Source organism: Lagopus leucura, unplaced genomic scaffold (assembly GCF_019238085.1).
Source record: "Lagopus leucura isolate 7727_CA_CO unplaced genomic scaffold, USGS_WTPT01 Super-Scaffold_100002, whole genome shotgun sequence".
Taxonomy (NCBI): domain Eukaryota; kingdom Metazoa; phylum Chordata; class Aves; order Galliformes; family Phasianidae; genus Lagopus; species Lagopus leucura.
This window is the reverse complement of record NW_024962263.1, coordinates 42,518,715-42,539,509: the sequence shown is the minus strand read 5'-3', so window position 1 is coordinate 42,539,509 and position 20,795 is coordinate 42,518,715. Positions and strand designations below refer to the sequence as shown.

General features: G+C 37.3%; 1 protein-coding gene and 1 long non-coding RNA gene across 2 annotated transcripts in view; both read left to right on the top strand.

Moving 5' to 3' along the window:
- The window catches only part of ARHGAP28 (Rho GTPase activating protein 28), a 72,401-nt gene extending 55,274 nt beyond the window's left edge, over positions 1–17,127 (top strand). The window contains exons 7-16 of the mRNA XM_042870020.1: positions 778–943; positions 1,058–1,149; positions 2,444–2,521; positions 5,760–5,922; positions 7,302–7,384; positions 9,428–9,625; positions 10,395–10,538; positions 13,039–13,193; positions 13,869–13,933; positions 16,486–17,127. Of these exons, the coding sequence (XP_042725954.1) occupies positions 778–943; positions 1,058–1,149; positions 2,444–2,521; positions 5,760–5,922; positions 7,302–7,384; positions 9,428–9,625; positions 10,395–10,538; positions 13,039–13,193; positions 13,869–13,933; positions 16,486–16,577 (1,236 nt within the window). The 3' untranslated portion in view covers positions 16,578–17,127. The remainder of the gene's footprint in view (positions 1–777; positions 944–1,057; positions 1,150–2,443; positions 2,522–5,759; positions 5,923–7,301; positions 7,385–9,427; positions 9,626–10,394; positions 10,539–13,038; positions 13,194–13,868; positions 13,934–16,485) is intronic.
- A 13-nt stretch (positions 17,128–17,140) lies between these two features.
- Positions 17,141–20,481, top strand: LOC122179257. Its single transcript, XR_006178614.1, has 2 exons — positions 17,141–17,384; positions 18,715–20,481. It is a non-coding gene; the product is annotated as an uncharacterized LOC122179257 (long non-coding RNA).
- Positions 20,482–20,795: the final 314 nt, after the last annotated feature.

Here is a 20,795-nt window from a genome sequence, read left to right as displayed (position 1 = left end):
AAAACTCATAAATGCTTTTTCTTTCTGACATTTGTACAAATGTTTATGGCATGATGCAATGCTTCTGGCTCTGGTTCATGACAATTCATTTTCTAAAATATGTAGACATCTTCACATATCCCAGTATTACTAAGTATCTTTTAGTTTAAGCCTGTTCAAATAAATTATTTCTTGGCTGATGGGAATCCTATTTCTATGCCAAAACAATTTTTAAGTACCAAAGGCTACCAGAAAAGAGGCATGTTGGCATAAGAACTAAGTGGTTTTACTTCTGGGTTTTTCTTCATATCTTTAGTCTGAGCTCCCCTTTAAAAAATCATAAATTAATAGAAACATGCAGAACATAAACGTATTCATCCATCCCCATCACCACTGGATATACAACCATATCCATGATGAAATGTGTCAACTCTCTCAGCAGAGTTCAAAGACAGTGTGGGAGAGGAGGAAGCAAAGCAATGTTATATTCTCCTGAAACTGGACAGAAATTTAGTTAGCATGTAGCTTGTTCTTCAAGACTGGAGTACAGGCAGGGCACTGAAGTTAAGAACTCTGCCACAGTGATACCAGCTGAACTATAAGGGAACATGATAAACGAGAAGGTTGATTATAATTCAGATGGATGCAAGCTATTTCGACCTAACAGGCTAAAATATGGAGTTGCAGTTCAGCTCTTTGGTATTAGCTGACTTCTTCTGAAATATGGGCATCTCTTTCAAAACAAAAAGTTGCACATAATTCTAGTGCAAATTAAGATGCAATTCATCTCTACTGTAGAAATTCATTGTTCGGAAAAGCCGATTTGGACTGACAGAGATTGGAGATCTCTCTCCTGAAGACATGAAGAAGATCCGCTACCTCTCCCTAATTGAGCTAACAGCCTTCTACGATGCCCTGGGTGTAGAGCTGAAGAGGAATCGTGCGGAGAGAGTACGGAGACGAGGTACTGTACCATGGCATCTGCATGGCGGCCACTTGGGCACTGCTCAGCATTGATAAGAAGACACATATTAAGCTGTATTTGCTCACTTTCTCATCTGTTGTTGTTGTTTTTAAGAAAATGGTCTTTTTGGAGTCCCCCTCACAGTGCTGCTGGAGAATGATCAGAAGAAGATTCCTGGTATAAAAGTTCCTCTCATCTTCCAAAAAGTGAGTATAATACAGTTTGCTCAGTCATTAAGATTGGCATTTCCATCATTCACGTTGGCACCCAGAACACAGATCAGATAAGAAAAGATGCAAGCTTTACAATTTTCAGGATGTTATCTATAGATCTCTGCATGTGTTTTCTACAGATTTCTGCTTTTTTTGTGTGTGTTTTATCTACAGTGGGAACCTATTTCCATTTTTGTAATTATATGGTACCATACAGGAAACCTTGGAAACCAATATCAGGCTTACTGTTTCTCTTTCTTATTAAATGAAACAGCCATGCAAAATTGCGTGTGTGTGCAAAAGCAGCAGAAATGAGTTCTCTCAAGAGTTTTAATTTCATGTGAATTTAAACTAAACATGTTATTAGCTGTTATTTCTAGATTGGATGCGGTTGTGGTATCTTTTCCTTTGAGGCAATATCATTTATATAGGACTTTTGACAAAGCAGTAACATCCAGCAGATGTCTTGGAGATGTATACACAGACACAAGCACACATGCAATAACAAGGACTTGAAAGTCCAAAAAATGTTGTAAATTCTGAGAAAAGAGGAATGTCAGGGGAAAGACCGACAGAACTTGAATTTTTACATGACTTTGCAGTGCTTGGCTTCTCTGTCAACATTATTGGAAACTGAAAGATAGAAAGTGCAGCTGGTACTAAAAATCCAGAGCTATGTGAATAAATGCTAATATATTATTTTTGGTTGTTGTTTATTCTAAATCTTGTCCAACCAAAACATTATTTTTAATAACAAGTTAGAGTGCAAATCATATTTCTATATTCACAGAAATTTCAAAACAAAAATATCCTGTGATCATTTGCTAATCTGAGTTCTTAGGTCACAGGGACACATGTTATCTATAATCCATTCCACTGTGCTTCTCAGGGAGAAACTTAAGCATTTCTCAGAGGTTGAGTTTTCCTCAAAACACCACTGACTTTTACCCAGTGTAACTTAATATATAGTACATAAATGTATTAATAAAAGAGCATATGCATTTATATGTTACTTGTTCTATAGCAGTGTCAAGTGTCACATCAAGGACAGAGACGCCTGTTGTGTTATCAATTTTCTGTACTCTCTCTACATCAGATTTCAGAGTCAGGAATACAGAGATTGAATTATGAAGGTTTATTTACCTAAGCTTTTTTTCATTAGCAGATTATGTTGAAAGGCTTGTTGTTTTTTTTTTTTCAGGTTTGTTTCAAGTAGACTTATATTAAAAATAGTTAATGGCATTTTTAAATACTTCTGAGTATTTTTCTGGGTTTGCCTCTTTTTCAGTTGCTGCTCAAGCTTGAGGAAACTGGTTTAGAAACTGAAGGAATTCTTCGAGTGCCTGGATCTGCCTCCAGGGTTAAGGTAGATGTCTGTGCCAGTTTCCTGTCTCATGGAACACAGCTTCTATGTCAAATAACACAGCACACACAAATGCACACTGCACAGAAATAGTGATGTGTGTAGATCGACATTTCCAGCTCTATCAGCAAAAGGTTAAATTGGTTCCTGGGAACCAATAAATCACAGAGCATGTGGTCTGTTGCTTTGCATTTGGTAATGTTCTATATAAAGCACAGTCTTGATGCTGAAATGAGCTGAACACTGAGTGATCTTTTCAGTTTATCTTTGTCATCCAAAATTGCTGTGATCTTATCTCCTTAATTTATTTCAGAATACAGAGTTGCCAACTGAGCTAACTTAAGATAAAGAACTTATTCTATGTCATTTTAACAATTTTTTGTGCCATTTTATTTCTCATTTGTCTTCTATGATCTTAAAATTTCATCTTCCAAGTGAGAGAAATTTGGCCTGTGATCACTGTTTAGCAGCCTAGAATGCTGTATTTTCACAGGCTATTTACAGGCCATGAACACAGGCTATCTGGTGCCCAGTAACCTTGGCTCTGCCACTGCAGTACAGTAACACTCGGAAATGTTTCTGCTGACTAACTAAATTCTAGGAGCTGGAAGCCTGTGACAGAGGAAAGATAAGAAGTTAGGAAATTAATTTGGTTTTTATTTTTATGGGTTTAGTAGCAGTGTCTACCTTTTTTCCATTTTCTTTTTTTCTTTGGCTTGATGGTGTTTTCTTGCATGTTTTTGCTTTTTTTTTTTTTTTTTTTTTTTTTAAAATTTTTTTTTTAAATTTTTTAAAATATGATTCTAGCAATTTATAATGATAACTTCCCATTTTCACTTTCTCATCTTCAAGATAACTAGTCTTGATTTTCTAAATGTAGCAGGAAGGCTCAAAATCTCAAAATGGTAGTAAAAACACAACTAATAAGGTTAGAGATTACTAAACATCAATGGGTAGAGATCATCAGGAAGAAGCAGCATGTGAAAAGCACCAAAGATAGGCAGCAGCATCCCAACTCCCTTTCACATTGTAGATTTATAAAAGAAGAGAGCTCCTAATTCCCTGTAACCCTGTACTTTTTGGATTCCTCATTTTTTTTTCACAAAAATTCTTAAAGTATTATTTCACACAATCTTAAATTTCTCTGACATTTCTGGGGAGATCTCACAGCAGAGCTCTGCCCTACCTAATTAAGGACTTTCTTATTTTTCTGTATATATTGTTTTTTTGTCTTGTTCACTTTTTATTCACTGCCTTTACCCAAGGAGACTGTCTGAGGTATGATTTTATCTATATCTTTCTGGTAATGGATGTCCACCTAAACACTTTAAATTATTTGGGTTTTGTCTTCACTTAAGTCCGTCCAGCAACCCAACCAGCAAAAGGAAATTTTCTTCAAAGCAGATCCAGATTTCGTTCTTCAAAGCCTTCATATGTTATTATGACATTAGGATTTGAGGGCATTCCAGTTTTATTTCGGTCTTATTTTGAGAAAGAGAAGGCATATGGAAGTGATTTAAGGTCACTCTTCTATAAAACAAAGGATAGAAGAAATAAATACAACTTTTCCTCTGTGTCTAATCTAATTTGTAATGAAAGCTCCAGTGAGCTGTAATCTACCGTTCTATCAGCCATAGTGAAAAAGTGGCCAAAAAGTTTTTTTAAAAGCACTTAGGTATGTGTGTGTATAAACATATCTATACATAAGTACCCGTGTAGATATATGTGTACACATATGTGTTTGTGTTTCAAAAATCTTGCTTTTAACTTTTACCTCTTTCTCAGAAGAAAAAATGTTGAGTAGTTCTCCTTTCTTTCTGTGATTTTGATGAGGTGAAGAGTTCTATTCCACATTTCCCAGTAAGTTACCAAAAGAAAAGTTAGTTCAGGTGTTTGTGTAGATTACGTGCAAAGGATGTGAATGGAGGAAGCTGAGGTCACTTAGATTTTAACCTGTAAAATGCCCTAGCAAAAAATGAGATTGTAACATTGTATACCAAATCCTGAATGACCCTCTATTTCTGTTTCTGCCAGCCATTTCACTTCACTGACCATATTTGATATGTAATTTCCTTCTATTTATGTGAGGCATGGTAAAGAGAATTCATTTTTCAAAGCTTTTCTGTCCAATTGGATTATTTTTATGTATTTATTTATTTATTTTTGCATTGTAGTAATGTACATTTGACAAAAACATGACCTGAAACCTGAATATCAGCAACAGATACGTTTTGTCAAAAATAGTCTCACAAAGAAACATTAACAGACTTCTTATGGATAAGGCAGTGTTTGGCCAGTAATAATTGTGAAAGCTGTATTATTCATGGTTAGCTTTACGTTAGAAAAAAAAATACTTCATTCTTAGCCAACAATTTTTTTAATGGAACTTTCATTTTCCAAACAGTAATCTGTATCTGAAATCAAATTCTGCTTCTTCTATGAACCTTATCAAATATTTCCCACTCATACACATGTGAAACGTCAATTTGTTACCCTCCAGAGCTTTGTTATAGAGCAAAATGGTAACACGGGACAACAGGAATGACTGGGTACCCAAAATAATACAATCAATTTTATCTATCTGAGCTTTCTCTTATGTTTTTGAGGGTTGGTTGTTTTTTGGTTTTTTGGTTTTTTGGTTTGTTTTTTTTTTTTTTTTTTAATTTATTTTGTTTTTGGCATGCTTCAAGTGCAGGCTTTCTCAAAGTAAGGAGATCACTACAAAGTGATCAAAATTAATTGTGGCTATCCTAAGACAAAGCATCCTTCTGAAGAAAAGAAAACCTAATTTCAAACCATTCACTCAAAGCCCCTTGGTTGAAGTGCCAACAGGTTGTCTAGCAGTTTCACTGATGCTGAAGCCAGACATGCAAATCCTTTGTGATTTAAAGGCCAAAACCTCTGGAGGAGTGCTTTAAATAAAAAGAAATTATTGTGCTAAAAATCTCACTAAACAATGCACAAAGTTGTCGTGCTTTAAAGTAGTTCAAATGTGTCACTGGTGGAAATCTAGCTATGGCAAACCAAATTTAACCTGCATTTCAAAGTATTTCCTGGAGTCTCACTTGTTAACCATCTCTGAACTCCATGTGGCTGTACCTGGATCACAACTGGTTTAGAGCTATTTTAATTCAACTGTGGTGTAAATATGTCTGTGGTTTGTAAAAGATTTTCTGAAGTGATATAAAACTACCAGGCCAGAAGCAATATCTGAGAATCAGGTGTTCCTTTTATCTTTCAGAATCTCCATCAAGAACTTGAGACAAAATTTTATGAAGACACATTTGACTGGGATCAAGTACGAAACAATGATGCAGCAGGACTGCTTAAAATGTTTATAAGAGAACTCCCAAGTCCACTATTCACTGTGGAATATCTGCCTGCTTTTATCACCTTAGTGGAAAGTAGGTAAAAAAAAAAAAAAAGGAGCTCGTATAAACTGAAGTAGAAAGACAAAAATCAGACTGCCTCACCTAAGCATTTAATTTGTCTGCGTGGTTTCCTTTTTAAAGAGAAAAAAATATGCAGATAATGATACCTATAGTACTGTGTGAGTGACACAACTGTTTAACATGAGATTGAAACCTGTGAGCAAACAATGATTGAGCAATGTCTTTTATATACAATCTAATAGACACAAAATATAGATTTCACGAATGAAATTTTCTGCAAGGTAAGATCAAGTCACTTCCTTTTGTTTAATATACTATTAACTCCATTTTACTTTTCTTGAAGTTTATGCTGAGGTCAGAATATTCATACAAGATGAATATGATCACAAATGACCTCAGGCAACCTCATTTTGTTTCCAGCATACACACCCTGAAAATACACTCTGTGACATTTACAGTACATTTTGCTCATTTCTCTTCCAGGAAGAATGCAGTAGTACCTTGCAATACCTATTCATTATACTGTAAATTCACTTGAGCAAGGACAGTATGAGAGTATCAGTCAGGATAGTGAATTTATTAGGCAAATTAGTGAAGAAAATTCTGAACTTTTATATAAGATCGCAGCCAAATTTTCTATGTCTCCATTGAGGTAGTTTTAAAGGTCACAGAGAGGTGATGATCCTTTGCTGCAACCTTTACATACCTGAGTAGGCTTCTTATGAGTCCCAGAGTGCATGCAGTGAAGAGCATTTTCTCTCTATTTTGCTATTAGAAAATGCAGAGAAATAGGAAGTATCTGAACAAAATAGAGTTACTGTATTCCCTCTGACAATATCAACATGACACTTATTTTTCCCACAGCCTCATTCATCCGCCTAGAATGGAAGTAAAGGATAGATTGAGTAAGCACTGTCTCCATCCCAGCTCTAGTGGACACTGCACTGGATGAATATATACCAACTGTTGAAAATATGATAGGATTTTGTAACAAGCATTCACTTAAAAATATTAGTATGAAAAAATTCTGAAAATAAATATCCATTTCCACTTGAAAGAGCAGAAAAGCTTCACCCATGTACAACACATTTTGACTAGGACGTCAGAGAGAAACTGACTAACACTGAAAAATATTGGCTATTTTTTATTTAGAAAGAGTTTTATATAGTCTTTGTCTCCCTCTCTGTCAAAGATCCAGGATGATGAAGAGGAAAAAAAAACACTGTGCTGATTTTACATTTTAGAAAGAAATCAGTTCTAATTACTAGCTAAACATGTTAGTCTGAACTGGCCAGCGGCTGCTGGGTATCTGGAAAGTCTGGGCAACTAGGTTTTTAGGACAAAGTGATTGTAAATGAGATTTCAAAATTATTAATTATTCATGTTCTTAGAAATCCCCAAGATCAAGTTACAGCTTCAAGCTTTGCATCTGTTGATCATGCTTCTGCCTGAAGCCAACAGGGACACAGCTAAGGTGAGTCTGTTGTTCACTATCACCTGCCATCTGTGGTGTCTATGACTTTTAAATGAGAGACACTTTTTTTTCTTAACAGTCAGTGTTCAGATGCTGCACTGTGAAAGCTCTCATCTGTGTTTCTTATAATTTCCTTGAAGAGCCGTTCCTATTCCCTGGCTGGAATTTCCTTTACAGGACATTAGAAACAGTTACTGAAAGTGTCTAATTCCTTGTGTTAGCTCCCAGACACCATTTAGCCTGAAGCTTTCAAAATATGGATAATATGGATTTCAAAATTGGATAGTTAGGATGAAGAAAATTCAGTTTCTGAGGTTTTTGTATAACTGAAATTCACTGGGCTGAAACCAAAAGAGAAGCAGCTCCCCCAGGAACTCATCTGGGGCACCCCAAGGGCTGTAAGACTTCCAGTTCACTGAACTAGACTGTAGGAGTTAGTCCAAAGTAAAACTCCCTGAAATGTATATCTACAGCATGGATATCAGGGACTCAGCCTCAGCTGTTTTGCTTCACAGTACCCACATCCATTTACCATTCACAATTACAATCACAGAGGCTACAAGCATTTTGGGTTCTTTGCAGCTCCCAGATCTACTTGGAGCTGTGTCCTGACCCTAAGAGGTTCTGGTTGGATCTTTGGATTTGTTTCCACTTAAAAAAAAAAATCTGGGTGGATTTGCTGCCTGGGAACCACGGGTGTTCCCTCAGGTCTTCTGCTCATCAAGATTCTGGAAGTCCCCAGTTCCAGAAGATCTCTCATTGGCCAGTTTGGATATAGATTTATGAAACTAGGTACCTTCTTTGTCAGTAGTAATGAATGCATATAGGACATGAATAATAGTTCAATTTAAAGTGCTTAAAGGTCTTTTAAGTCCACTGTGAACAATGAGGATTATTTCTTATACCAACGTATGGAGAAGTATATATAAAACATGCTGGGAGATTAGCTTTAATTATTACTAGACTTTTAAGCAAAAATAGAAATGTTTATAGAAATGAAGTAGTGTCTCTTCTTGCAAACTATGATAATCGTAGTTATATTTTTTCTTACAAAACAAATGATAATTTAGAAATTTCTCCAGCATATTTTCTGTTTTGTAGTTATTTAGTATGTAAAAATGTTTCAATTGAAACATTGGGGTACAAAGATAATGGTTTTAATGGTGTTTCAAAAGGACTCATTGGCAGACCCCAATTCTAACCACAAATGCAATCCGTCCTATTTAGTCAGTCATGTAAAATTCTGAATTAATTGCCCAAAAGTGAAACATTTCCTTTTATTCTTTACCCAGAGAGTGGTGAGGTACTGGAACAGGCTGCCCAGAGAGGTTGTGGATGCCCCGTCCTTGGAGGTGTTCAAGGCCAGGTTGGATGGGGCCCTGGGCAGCCTGGTTCAGCATTAAACGTGGAGGTTGGTGGCCCTGCATGTGGCAGGGAGGTTGGAGATTCATGATCCTTGAGGTCCCTTCCAACCCTGGCCATTCTGTGATTCTGTGAATCTGTCATGCATGGGTAAAAGTGGCATTAAAGAACAGCCACAAAGCATTTCTTTCTTTCATTATCCCAGAACAAAAGTCTGAGGATTGCTGGCAGAAATACCTCGGATTGTATCACATATAGCACTGGTGTATGTATGAGGAGAGGCCCATCACCCTGATGATTGAATCCTAAGAGCCTTGACCAGATACATCAAAAATGACACCTTGAAATCTGTGAAGGAATTAGATATTTCCTTGCAATAATGCTATATCTTTCCTGTATTACAGAGTTCCGAGTCTTGCTGCAGACACACTACTTGACTTTCATTGGTTTTGATATGTGCCTAAGTGGCACAGAATTTATTATAGTGTATTTTAATGAACTGTATATTTGTGGTTGATGGGTGGCTGTGCCAGCAAATATCACAGTAATTCAAATTGTAATGCAAAATCTCCTGAATTTCACCTCCAAGTGCAAGCATGGCAGCTTTGTCATGTGTTTGAAAATACTGCAATTAGGTAAAATATTTTGTGAGACTGAGCATAATAACTGCTATTTTTCCAGGCTTTCCTTCAGTTCCTGAAGAAGGTGGTTGCTAATGAAGGAAAAAATAAAATGAATTTGTGGAATGTTTCTATGATTGTTGCACCAAACCTCTTCATCTACAAAGGGAAACGTGCAAACCAACAAGAAATGCAAGCAGCTGCCACCACTGCACACATTGTGCGGCTTTTAATTCGGTACCAGGATATCCTGTGGACAGTAAGTAATACTGCAATGCTGGTTCCCTCTTTATGGCTCCAGTATGGGAAAGGATTTTGCTACACATCTAAATGTGTAGAAATCAGAGTGAACTGGCCTTCCTAGAAGAAATTTAGCTGTTCTTTAGAAACTAGCTGAAGTCTCACATAGTTGGAATGAAATAAAGTGGCAGATGCCTCTGGAAGATTCACCTTGCCTAAGGCATGCTCTTTATCATAAATTACCCTCAAGAGGTACTTATCCAACACCAATATTTATATTTATAAATACATATATTTTTTGTTGGACTTGATGATCTTTAAGCTCTTTTCCAACCTGAGCAATTCTATGATTCTATAGGAAAATGTGTAAGAGTAAGATCTCATCTAGATGCCTAGGTGAGACTTGAAAGAAATGAGACTAAGAAGACTTCTTAAAGTCTAGTCCATAATAACATGGGCCAAAAGTACATACTACTTGCTGTCTTCCGAAAGTTGGCGCAGTACTGACACACTCAACTCTTTTCTGCATGCCAGAATCTTTGAGGATTATAAAAACAGCCAATTAATAAAGTTCCTCCAACAGCATATATAGCTAAAAAATTGATATGATATGAAAGATAGCTAGTTTCACTGAAGGTGGATTGTTAGAGAGAGCTGCTAATTCTACGTATTTTTCTGGGAACAGAGCTTCTGATGAATTCCAATTGGCAAACTTTTAAAAACCAAACACAGTTTTAGGAGGGGGAAAAATCTACTGCCTATTCTCAGCTTTGGTTTTCTCCCTTTAGGTTCCATCCTTTCTGATTTCCCAGGTGAGGAAAATGAATGAGGCAGCAATAAACAACAGCAAGAGGCAGCTGATGTTTGACAAAGGAGTGAGAAAACTTCTAAGGAGAAAGACCATGGAGAGAGAAAGACCTGAAAGACCAGAGGTATGATAGAAGTATAACATCTTCAAATGGCAGCCTTAATTAATGTTCCTCTTCTCCTATCTCATAAAAGCATCTGGGAAGTGGGGAGGAAATTCCTATAGATGTGTATAAAGCTATTGCTTCTTTAAATATTTCCTCAAATTTTATTTCTATTTTAAGTGCCCTCACCCACAGTTAGTGAGACCAATGTCAGACTTTCATTCTAGTTTTCTCCTTAACTCTGCTCAGTCTGCCATACAAGCCATCTTCTAACCCTTTTTAAGTGGTTGACCTAAGTTTGCCTATTGCATCTCATTTACCATAGAGGCTTCTTCCTCACAGCAGTGACTGTCAACATGATTTACTTGTGCAGTCCCTCATACAGCAAGGAACTTGCTCTCAAGTAATTATGGTTCATGTAGATAAATTCTTCAACTGTATTTAAATCAAATACATTTTAGCAGGGAAAAGCAGTATGAGTGAATGTGTTTAAATCTTTAAAACAGAAAATCCTTTGACTCTGCAGTCAGACAGCAGCTTGTGTATTTTCCTATAGAAAATAAGCTTATTTGGGAGCTGTCTTAAGAGACATGCTTCTTAGTCTAATATTTTCATAAGACAAAGCATGGGGGACTGACAGAAAAAGTGATGCCGGCAGAAAGGTTTATAGGAGCCCAAGCTATAAACTGTTACACACACATGTTGTTTTTATACCTGTTTTACAAGAAGATGACCATACATGGACTGTACTTTATGGCAATAATCTGCAGGTGATCTAAAAGTACATGGATCTGCGGCTGGGTAGAAGGATAGTCCATATTAGGAGTAGATACACTCACCCATGCCCCAGTCGCTCAATAATTTTCTCCTTGCAAATTTTGGTTTTATAGTTCTGCACTAACTTCCTAAGCAGAAAGAGAATAGTTTCCCTAACACAGGCACCAAAACTGGTTCTAAATTCTAAGCATCTGACAAAGTAGTTGGCCTCAGGTCTTTGTTGGTGCTCACCACAGTCAGTGGTGAGAGAGGGACACAGTGGAGGATTTTCAGATCTCTAAATCCAGCTCAGGCTTAGGAAAGTCTGATATAAAGATCTTCTGGACGTCTTAAAGCCACCAGCTTTTCTCCATTGACTGCATATGGAGTTTAATTTGATGAATGCTACTTGAATAGACAGGACCTGAGACGAACATACAGGTTAGGTGTAACATATAAATGAGGCAACACAGCAACTTGTGCACACAGAAAACCTTTACGTCTTTTCATGGTCATTTGAAAGAATGGAGATTGGTGAATTAGAAGAGTAACCAAGGGACTAGTAGAGGTGCCTATAGATATTGAAAAATAGGGTGGAAGAAAGAAAGAAGGAAAAACAGAGTAGGAAGTAGTGATTATAAGAAATGGCAAGAAATAAAGAAACCTAACACAGAAAAAAGATAAACTGCAGAAGAAAATGTCTGAGTAAAATGGAAAAAGATATGTTATGAGTGGTGTATCCATGCTAAATCAACTTTTTGAAGAACTCATTTGCCAGCATTGACTGAAATTTACTTTGGGAAGGAAATATATTTATGACACAGATGCAGATGTAGGTATTTGTTTAAAATGTTGGTATAGGCTGCTCTGTGTCAAAAACTATCCTCAGTTTGGAGCAAGAATAGGGAGAGCTTCTAAGGAGCATCCATTACTGCAGCCCTGAACGTTCAGAAACATAAGTCCATTGATCACAGTAATTGACTTTGCATCTAATAAAAAGGAAACTAACCATGTCAGGTAGCTGAATTATGAAAGGTAAATTGGAGGAAAACTCTGTTTGCATAACTGAGTTGAATTTGGAGAGCACTTAACACAAACCCTGGGTCTCAGATGTCCTAAATTACAGAGACTGGAGAGACAATTGTGCTCTCTCAGCTTGGTATTAACTGGATTAGGACTGGAATGCAAACCTTGCTAATTGATTTATCTGCCATTAATCATAGAAGAGTGCATAAACTTCATAGATGATTGTTTGAACCCTACACAAGGTCAAATTGCAAATTAACAGAAACCATATGCTACTTCAATATTTTACTGTACATAAACTTTGATCTAGCTGAAGTTCTAGAATGGGGAAAAACTGTGGTTTTTTCATGCCTAAGAGAATTCCATCTTCAAATGGAAGTGCAGGCAGTCCTAAATGCATTTTTAGGTATTTTTGATTAAGCTGTTAGCCCGCTGCCAGTGTTAACAGAACAACTTTAAAAAATCTCAGATAACAACTTGACTCAAAATATTATTGAAAATAACTAAAATTAATGGGATTAAGTGATGCTTACTAAGTCATTTTTGTCTTTCTATTGTAGCTTACTATACTGTACCTATAAATGTACAATTGTATGTTTGTAAATGTATTTTTTTAAATAATTGAGTGAATCCCTGCCAGTGATTTTTGTAAGCAGAATCTAAAGAGTTGCAGAACTGCTTCTGAATGGAGTTACAATAATATGTGCCTCAGACTTACTCTACTGAATGTTGACTTTAGGGAGCTGTCACTTTTCCCCCATACCTGCAGTCTGACATACCGGAGGGGGTGATAAGAGTTTATGCACCACTGCATTCAAAAGTCTCTATGGCAATTCAACTCAACAGCCAAACAAAAGCCAAAGACATCCTGGCTCGATTCCACTGTGAAAACAGGTGGGTAAAACGGAACATTTTGTTTTTCCTGAATAATAATGCCAGAACCATTAACGAATAGATTGTCCTCTTCTCAGAGATTCGTTGTGTTACAAGAATTCTTTTTAGAATCCAAAATCGCTAATTTATGGTTACATCAGTCAAAGAAATTTTAACCGTTGATTTTCTTCTTTATATTCTACTAATAATTGGCTCTCACACAGAATTAGCCTGTCCTCTGTTATGATGCCACTACCAGAAAGATACATTTTATAGGCATACCACTTAAAGAATACAAAATTGTCTTATATCTGCCCATAAAACATTCATGGTGTTACTTATGTAGAGTGATAATTATTAACTGCTATGGGAAATGGCAAATTGCATTTGAAAGTCTTTCTTGCAGAGTCTTTTGACATTATTGCATTAATTCTGTTCTGTAAATAAACAATAGTGTAATAGAAAGCTTAGTTAACTCTGCATGGTAAAATACCTCTACAGCACATATATTCTGCTCGTTTGATTGAAGTCCTTGCTTTTGATAAATAAGTTTGTGAGAAGAGGGAAAAAATATCAATTTCTGCTTAGTATAAGTGGCAATTGATAGGCAGTAGCTATAACACACACACACACACACACACACACACCAAAAAAAAAAAAAAAAAAAAAAAACCCACAACTTTTTTTCTCTCCTAGCCGTGGATTGTCACAGAATGTGAGAAGCCAGATCCAAAGTTTACATGAAGTTGGAGGAAATATAGGTAGGTCTATTTGAAAATTTGACTCAGAATGTCCTTAGGCTTTTAAAACACTCCAGATCAGTGCTATTTTCACACAGCTGGTTTTCTCCTGCCCATCTGCAGGGAAGCTGATCCAAAATCTCATAAAATTGATGTAACAATGCCTGCTGGCTGGAGAGGCACCCCGCGGATTGGGGTGACATGGTGGCAAGATCCCAGCAGGACCCCCCGTGGCTGCTGCAGCCCTGCCAATCTCATCTGACCTTTCATTTACCTCTCTCGCACTCATAACTGAGCATTTTCCATGGTTAAGAGCTTCTTGGTCTTTCTCTTAAAAATACATTTTCCCCCTCTCACTGGTCTTTTCCTTTTTTCTCATTGCATTTAAGTGTTAACTTCTTACAGATAAAATACAGAATTGAGAATTCAACTTCTGCCTATATGGGTCTAATATATTTGTATTCATACATGTACGTTATTTATATTGCAAATTCCTCACAGTAGTGAGCTGTTCTTCTTCGGTGTTGCATGCAGTGACATTTCTGTAATAACAGCAGTGACTTGCCACATAGGTTCCTGGCCTAAAAAATGAAAAATAAATTTTAATTTTATATTGAACAGTCCTGACCCTCTCCTTCATCTTTTCATACTGAAATTCTGGATTCCCACAGTCTTTAATCAGCTGTTTGATGAAACTCAGTTCTTCTAGGTTCCCAGAATCACAGAACCATGGAATTGCAGTGATTGGAAGGACCTCTGGAAATCACTGAGCCAACCCCATGCTAAAGCAGTCCCCTACAGCAGGCCGTACAGGAACATGGCCAGGCAGATCTTGAATACTTCCAGGGAGACAGTTGTTCCAGTGCTCTGTCATTCTCACAGTAGTTTTTCCTCATGTTCAAATGGAACTTCCTGTGTTCCAGTTTGTGCCCATTTCCCTTTGGTCTGTCACTGAGCATCACAGTAAAAAAACCTGGCTCCATCCACTGAATATATCCCTTTAGGCATTTATAAGCGCTGATAAAATCCCTCCTCAGCTTACTCTTTTCTGGACAGAACAGTCCCAGATGTCTCAGCCTTTTCTCAGAAAGAGATGCTCCAGCCCCCTAAATCATCTCTGTGACCCTTTGCTAGCTTGAAATTATCTTGTCTTTCTTGAACTGAACAGCCCAGAACTGGACACGGTACTCCAGATGTGGCCTCAGCAGGGCAGAGCAAAGAGGGAGGATCACCACCCTCGACCTGTTGGCCACACTCTTAACACCCCAGGATACCATTGGTGTTCTTGGCCACAAAGGCACACTGCTGGCTCACGGCCAACCCGTCATTCACCAGCACACCCAGTTCCTTTTCTGCAGAGCTCCTTTCCTTTCCGTTTTAAGTCAGCCTCCAGTCTGAACTGGTGCATGTAGTTACTCCTCTCCAGGTATAGAACACTGATTTTGCCCTTGTTGAACCTCATAAGGTTCCTATGTGCCCAATCTACAACCTGTCATTTCTAAATAATCTCTGTAAAATTATTACAGAACGTATGCTACAGACTTATTCAAAAGCAGTCAAGAACCAAAGTCTTTATTATTGAAGATATGCTCATCCAGTGCTTCACCTGGTTATTGATTTGTTTTGGCTCACTAAACAGGATGGCCAAGAGATGTTAATGCAGAAGAGGATCATAAGACCTTTTGAAGCAACCTCAAGTATTCCTAAGATGCACTTGCAGAAAAAGAAATCTGAACATTTAATTTATATGCCAGTTTAAAATGATTTTTATAATCCTAGATGTTCCAAGGTACCTTATAAAACTGATGATGCATTAATTCCTTTATGAAGTTTTACTTTATAAATCATTAGGACCTTAATGACATTTTAAGTAACTGGACAAAAATTTTACTATAATCCTTTGTGTCACAGCAGCATAACCTCACCAGTTAAATGGCTGCATCACCCAGCATAAATCCAATATAATCCAACAAATCAACTTAACTCAAGTTTTTATTCCCTTATTATCCAATTAACAAGCACCAAATGCTTCTTTCTATGTGATAAGCAAATTGTGGGAAACACAGCAAAGACAATTCCTGTTTTCCTATGATTTTCCACCTGCTGAAACCCTCAATCTTCCAGACTTTGAAACTTTGTTGTAGTCTGCATTTATCTTGCAAGTTCCTATGTAGCTAAGAACACAAAGTTTGCAGAACATTTTGAGCATTTAAAAACAGAGCAGAAGCTAAGTCGGAGTTTTAATTCGAGCCCAGTAGCATTAACAGTGTTGTTAATGGTTATAGAGAAACTGTAACAATTTGTTTAACATTTGACTAAATGCCACATCCAGAACTCAGTAATGCAACGCATCCTGCCTGGAAGTGGAAGTGAATTATGAATCACATCAAGTAAAATCACTGGCACATTTACCTAGGCTGCTCTCTGTAGCCAGGCAAGACACTAGCTGGGTACTCTAAATGCACTTTTTGCACAGTGGAGTTGCACTCAAGGATATTTTAACATAGCTCTATCCTATTCACCAAGTGCACTCAAAACATGATATGATTTGTGGCTTTCAATTTTTGTTTCAGGTCAGCATTGTTTGGATCCAGATGCATACATTTTAGATGTTTACCGTGCGAATCCTCAGGCAGAATGGGTGATAAAACCAAAAGCAAGCTGAAGCACAAGGCTGCAGCATACTGGACAAAGGCCAAATGGACAGCTGTGATGCCTGTCATTTGAAGAAGCTCTCGCCTCTTCTCAGTGATGAAAACAAAACGGTAGCTACCTACAGGATATCATTCCTTACTATCGTACTGTCCTACAGATGTTCATCATGTACTACTTTTGATATTAAGAATGATCACTCCAATTTCTGGACCATTCGAATGCTGCACATCAGTTATGCTTTCCTATGGATTGTGCTTGTGCTAAAGTTGGCCCAGGAGTTGAGGAGGACAGACCAAGGTACGGAGGCACAGAAAGTAACCCATCGCATATGGAGTTCTTTGTTTCCTGACCTGGCATTGGAATATGGATTCTGCAGGAGGAAATAATCCAGCGGCATCCATGGATGCATGAAACACTACCGACCACAATGTACACAGAGGCATCACAAAGACATTCAAGGAGAAATATCTGTCAAGCGCAAAACAGAGAATCTCAACCTGCAGCAGTGCCAAGAAGGAGCCACGTGACAATATCAAACATTTCTGCTGAAAGTCAACCTGTGCAGAGTGCGTTACTGCAGTATTTATATCTCTCAATCACTCCTCATCAGTACCTGGTGCTGGGGGAGGGAGGGAAGCAAGGGAAAGAACTACTGTGTAGACAGCTGTATACCGCTTTATGTATGCACCACTGTACATATCATTATCAGTCTTCTGGAACCATGTGTCTGGATCTTGTTACTGTGTGCATTTGTAGCACCACAAACCATTTTCTCCGTCCTTCCCCTGTCTTACATGCAAGCTTCAGGAGATGAATGGTAGGTGAGAAGACATATTTTCTGGCTCCATCTTTTACCTTATATACTCAGATTTAAGTCTGTGTAATGCCACACTATGAGTTATGTGTTAATGGTGCCACTTAGGACATCATCTTTTTCATTAAATGTTATAGTTTCTTAATTTGTAACCTAATTATTTTTTTTATATTTTAGCTTCAATATGTAAGCAATTTTTATACTATTCAGCTGCATTGAGAAAAAAGATCTTCATCCAGATCTTGCATGACACAGCACAGAGAAAAAGCTTCCAATGAGCGCAGGAGTTTAATAGTTTTCTTTTAATTTTTCACAACGGGGGCCTTTAGGCCACAGTCAAACCAGGCCCAGTTGTTTTAGGGTTTCTACAAATACATAGTAAACTGCAGCTACTTTTGCTGATTGCATGCAGTTCATGAAAACTTGTAGAGTGACAAGAGAACGGTGGGTTCTAACTGTATTGACAGTATAGAGTAGCAAATATGAGGATGCCTAGTTGGCAGCCAGTCACTAGAGTGAGCACCATTCTTCACCCAACCATATGGTTCTGGGCTATACTTCATGTAAATAAAGTAAGTTTGTTGAATAGGAAACACACAGGTCTCTGTAAAACAGCAAATAATTTTTCATCTCTGTCTTACCAAAAAGAATGGGAACACCTTCAAATGCACTTCAGTGTTACCATCATCACACAGATGTGTTGCACAGTGAATTCACCCACTGTGCTCAGCTAGTAATGTTCACAATCTGGACATACAGATGAGGCTGAAGCTGATGCTTTAGGTACCAACTAGCAATGTAAAAGCCTTCTGAACCAAGTCTTCTAGGTGAACATAGAGTACTGTGTCATAGAGAAACCCTGTAGGTTGTGACGAGCTGCTGACACTGCATGACGACGATGATTTTCACATTTGAGAAAATATTTCTTGTTCAAAGCACATTGGGATCTGCAGTGATTAATTTTCTTAGTGTTCAGTCAAAGAAATCAACATCTAATCTGCGCTCTTACCAGCAACAACATCTACAAAGGGCAAATCCTGCCTTTCTGTTTTTCCTTCTTTAGATAAAATATGAAATTTAGAAGTGTTGTTGGGTTTTTTGTTTACTTTAAAATATGTATAATTTTTAACTTCCCGTCGTTTTCTTTTTCTTTTTCATAACACTAATGGGTGCATAGTTGCAGCCAGGCTAAGTCTAGGACAGTTTTGTTATAAAATGCACTACTTATTTTGACAACTATTTATTTTAAGTATATGAGAGAGAGAGTAGAACTGTGGTTTGCTCATAGGCCTAGAAATTAATGTTTTGTCATGTGCTTTTTTCCTGATTCCAGTTAGTTCCCTCTGCGATCACGGACAATCCTTTCTGCTGTGCTGCCGTCCTTTTTTTAGCTTTACTACAGGATGAGTACTTTTCCTTATAAAGGTAACATGAGAATTAGTTGGAGTCAAATTCTGCTCTCAGACACAGCCAAACAGCTTCACTAGCAGAGCAAGAATTATAAATACTCATATAGGAACGACAAATGCAGCAAACAGATTTTATATGGAAAGTACTTTGAAAACAAAGAGCATAACATAAATGCTAAGCATCATTGTATTTATAACCAACAAAAAAAGCTTTAATGACTATATGGAAAGTCTGAACATTAGGTAAAGAATTTGTAATGGCAAACAAGGCAACTCTTTCTATAGTACCATCTTCAGACAAACACATTGACTTTCAGCATCTTCCCATTCAGCCCATGTTCTTAGTTCTGTACACGGGAAGAAAAAGGAAAGTACCTGTGCATTCTAGACCCTGAAATGAGGTCTTCATCAAAATGTATCTTAAATATCATTGTTCTCTGCACTGAATACAAGGGGTTATTAGAGAACTTTCACCTTTTACCACTTTGCAACTTAGGAAAGACAAATCTGAGGGAATGAAATGAAATACATTCCATGAACCCTTGTTTTACACTAAGGTTGCCTGTAACTTCCTAAGATATGCACATTAGCAGATAACCTCGACTCTCCAAGCAGTACCCCAAGTACTACAGCATGGCCAAACACATGCAGTCCCTGAAACAGAATGGCACAATTCTTGTTTGATACGAATGAACCTAATGATCCATGTGCACTGTGGTTAATATTGTTAAACATTAAGTTGTGTCATGTTGGTGTGGTACGCTAACTCAAATTAATATGCAGCAAAGCAAACAATCTCACCAGTATTTTTAAATGTGAAGTTTCAACTTTTGGCCTTAGATTTCAAGATGTTGACAGGGAAGCCTGAAATGTTGCTCCTCCTAGCAGTAGTTAAATTAAAAACTAAGATGTGATAATATTGTCACCTAAAAAAAGCAACGTATGTGAAAGCTATTAATCAGAATGTGGCAGCAAGGAGGAAGAAACTTATTCAACGAATTCCAAAGATGCCTCAAACATTTATATACTCCAATTTATATATTCCATGGTTCTAGAAAGACAGCATTTCATCTGTCCACACATACAGAGTACTGCAAGAAATACATATTGAAAGCAGACTGAAATGCTCTCACCTGTTCATGCAGCTAGGTTCACGTGTGCAAATGTGTTTGCATCTGCATCTAATAAAAACTACCTCACTTTCCATTTTCCAGGAACAATATTTTGGCTTACAGGTTTAATATTCCAAAGCTTTCTAGTATTAATTATACCTCTGTATTAGTCTTTTACATAGATAAAATGTTTCTTGCTATAGGGGGCAAGAGTTGGAAATAACCTCTATTAAAAAGAATATTTGAAGGTATGTACAAAAATATCTAAACCATGCTGCCTCGATGAGTGCTTGTAATGTGAACCTTGTTAGATCACATATTGGGGTTAACAGGCAGCAAACACAAGCAGTGTTTCAGTTTTTATTTTTCAGTGGCTTTCCATTAATGTCTGTCTCCTCTGGAAAACAATACAATACCACTAAGCAAAGCAAAATGTCTGCATGTACGTTTTCCTTCCAGTCCTTTTTATAATGTTACATGTTTTGTTGATGTAAGCCTACATATTAGTGTACTTGTACAGCAGAATGTGTCCATTGTATTTGTATTCATGCCAAAAATAAAAACATTACCAACAAAAAATCTCTTTGAAGTTAAAACACATGATTTTTTGACAGAAGCAAGCAACAGAGATTGCAAAAATGGCAGGAAAATCTGTCCCGAGGGCAATGGTGTTGTTACAGTGCCTGAACACTACACCCATAGCTGCTTAAGCAGCGCACTTCTTCGTACCAGGGGCTCCTTCTCTTGTCTATGCAAAAGCAGGGAACAAGATGACACTGCTGGGAATTCTGCCTCACTGAAATCATTGATAACTCAGGTTTATTTGAACCAGTATTTTTTTAAATGACTATGATATAAGTAGATCAAAATTCACTAGAGAAGGAATTGTAAAA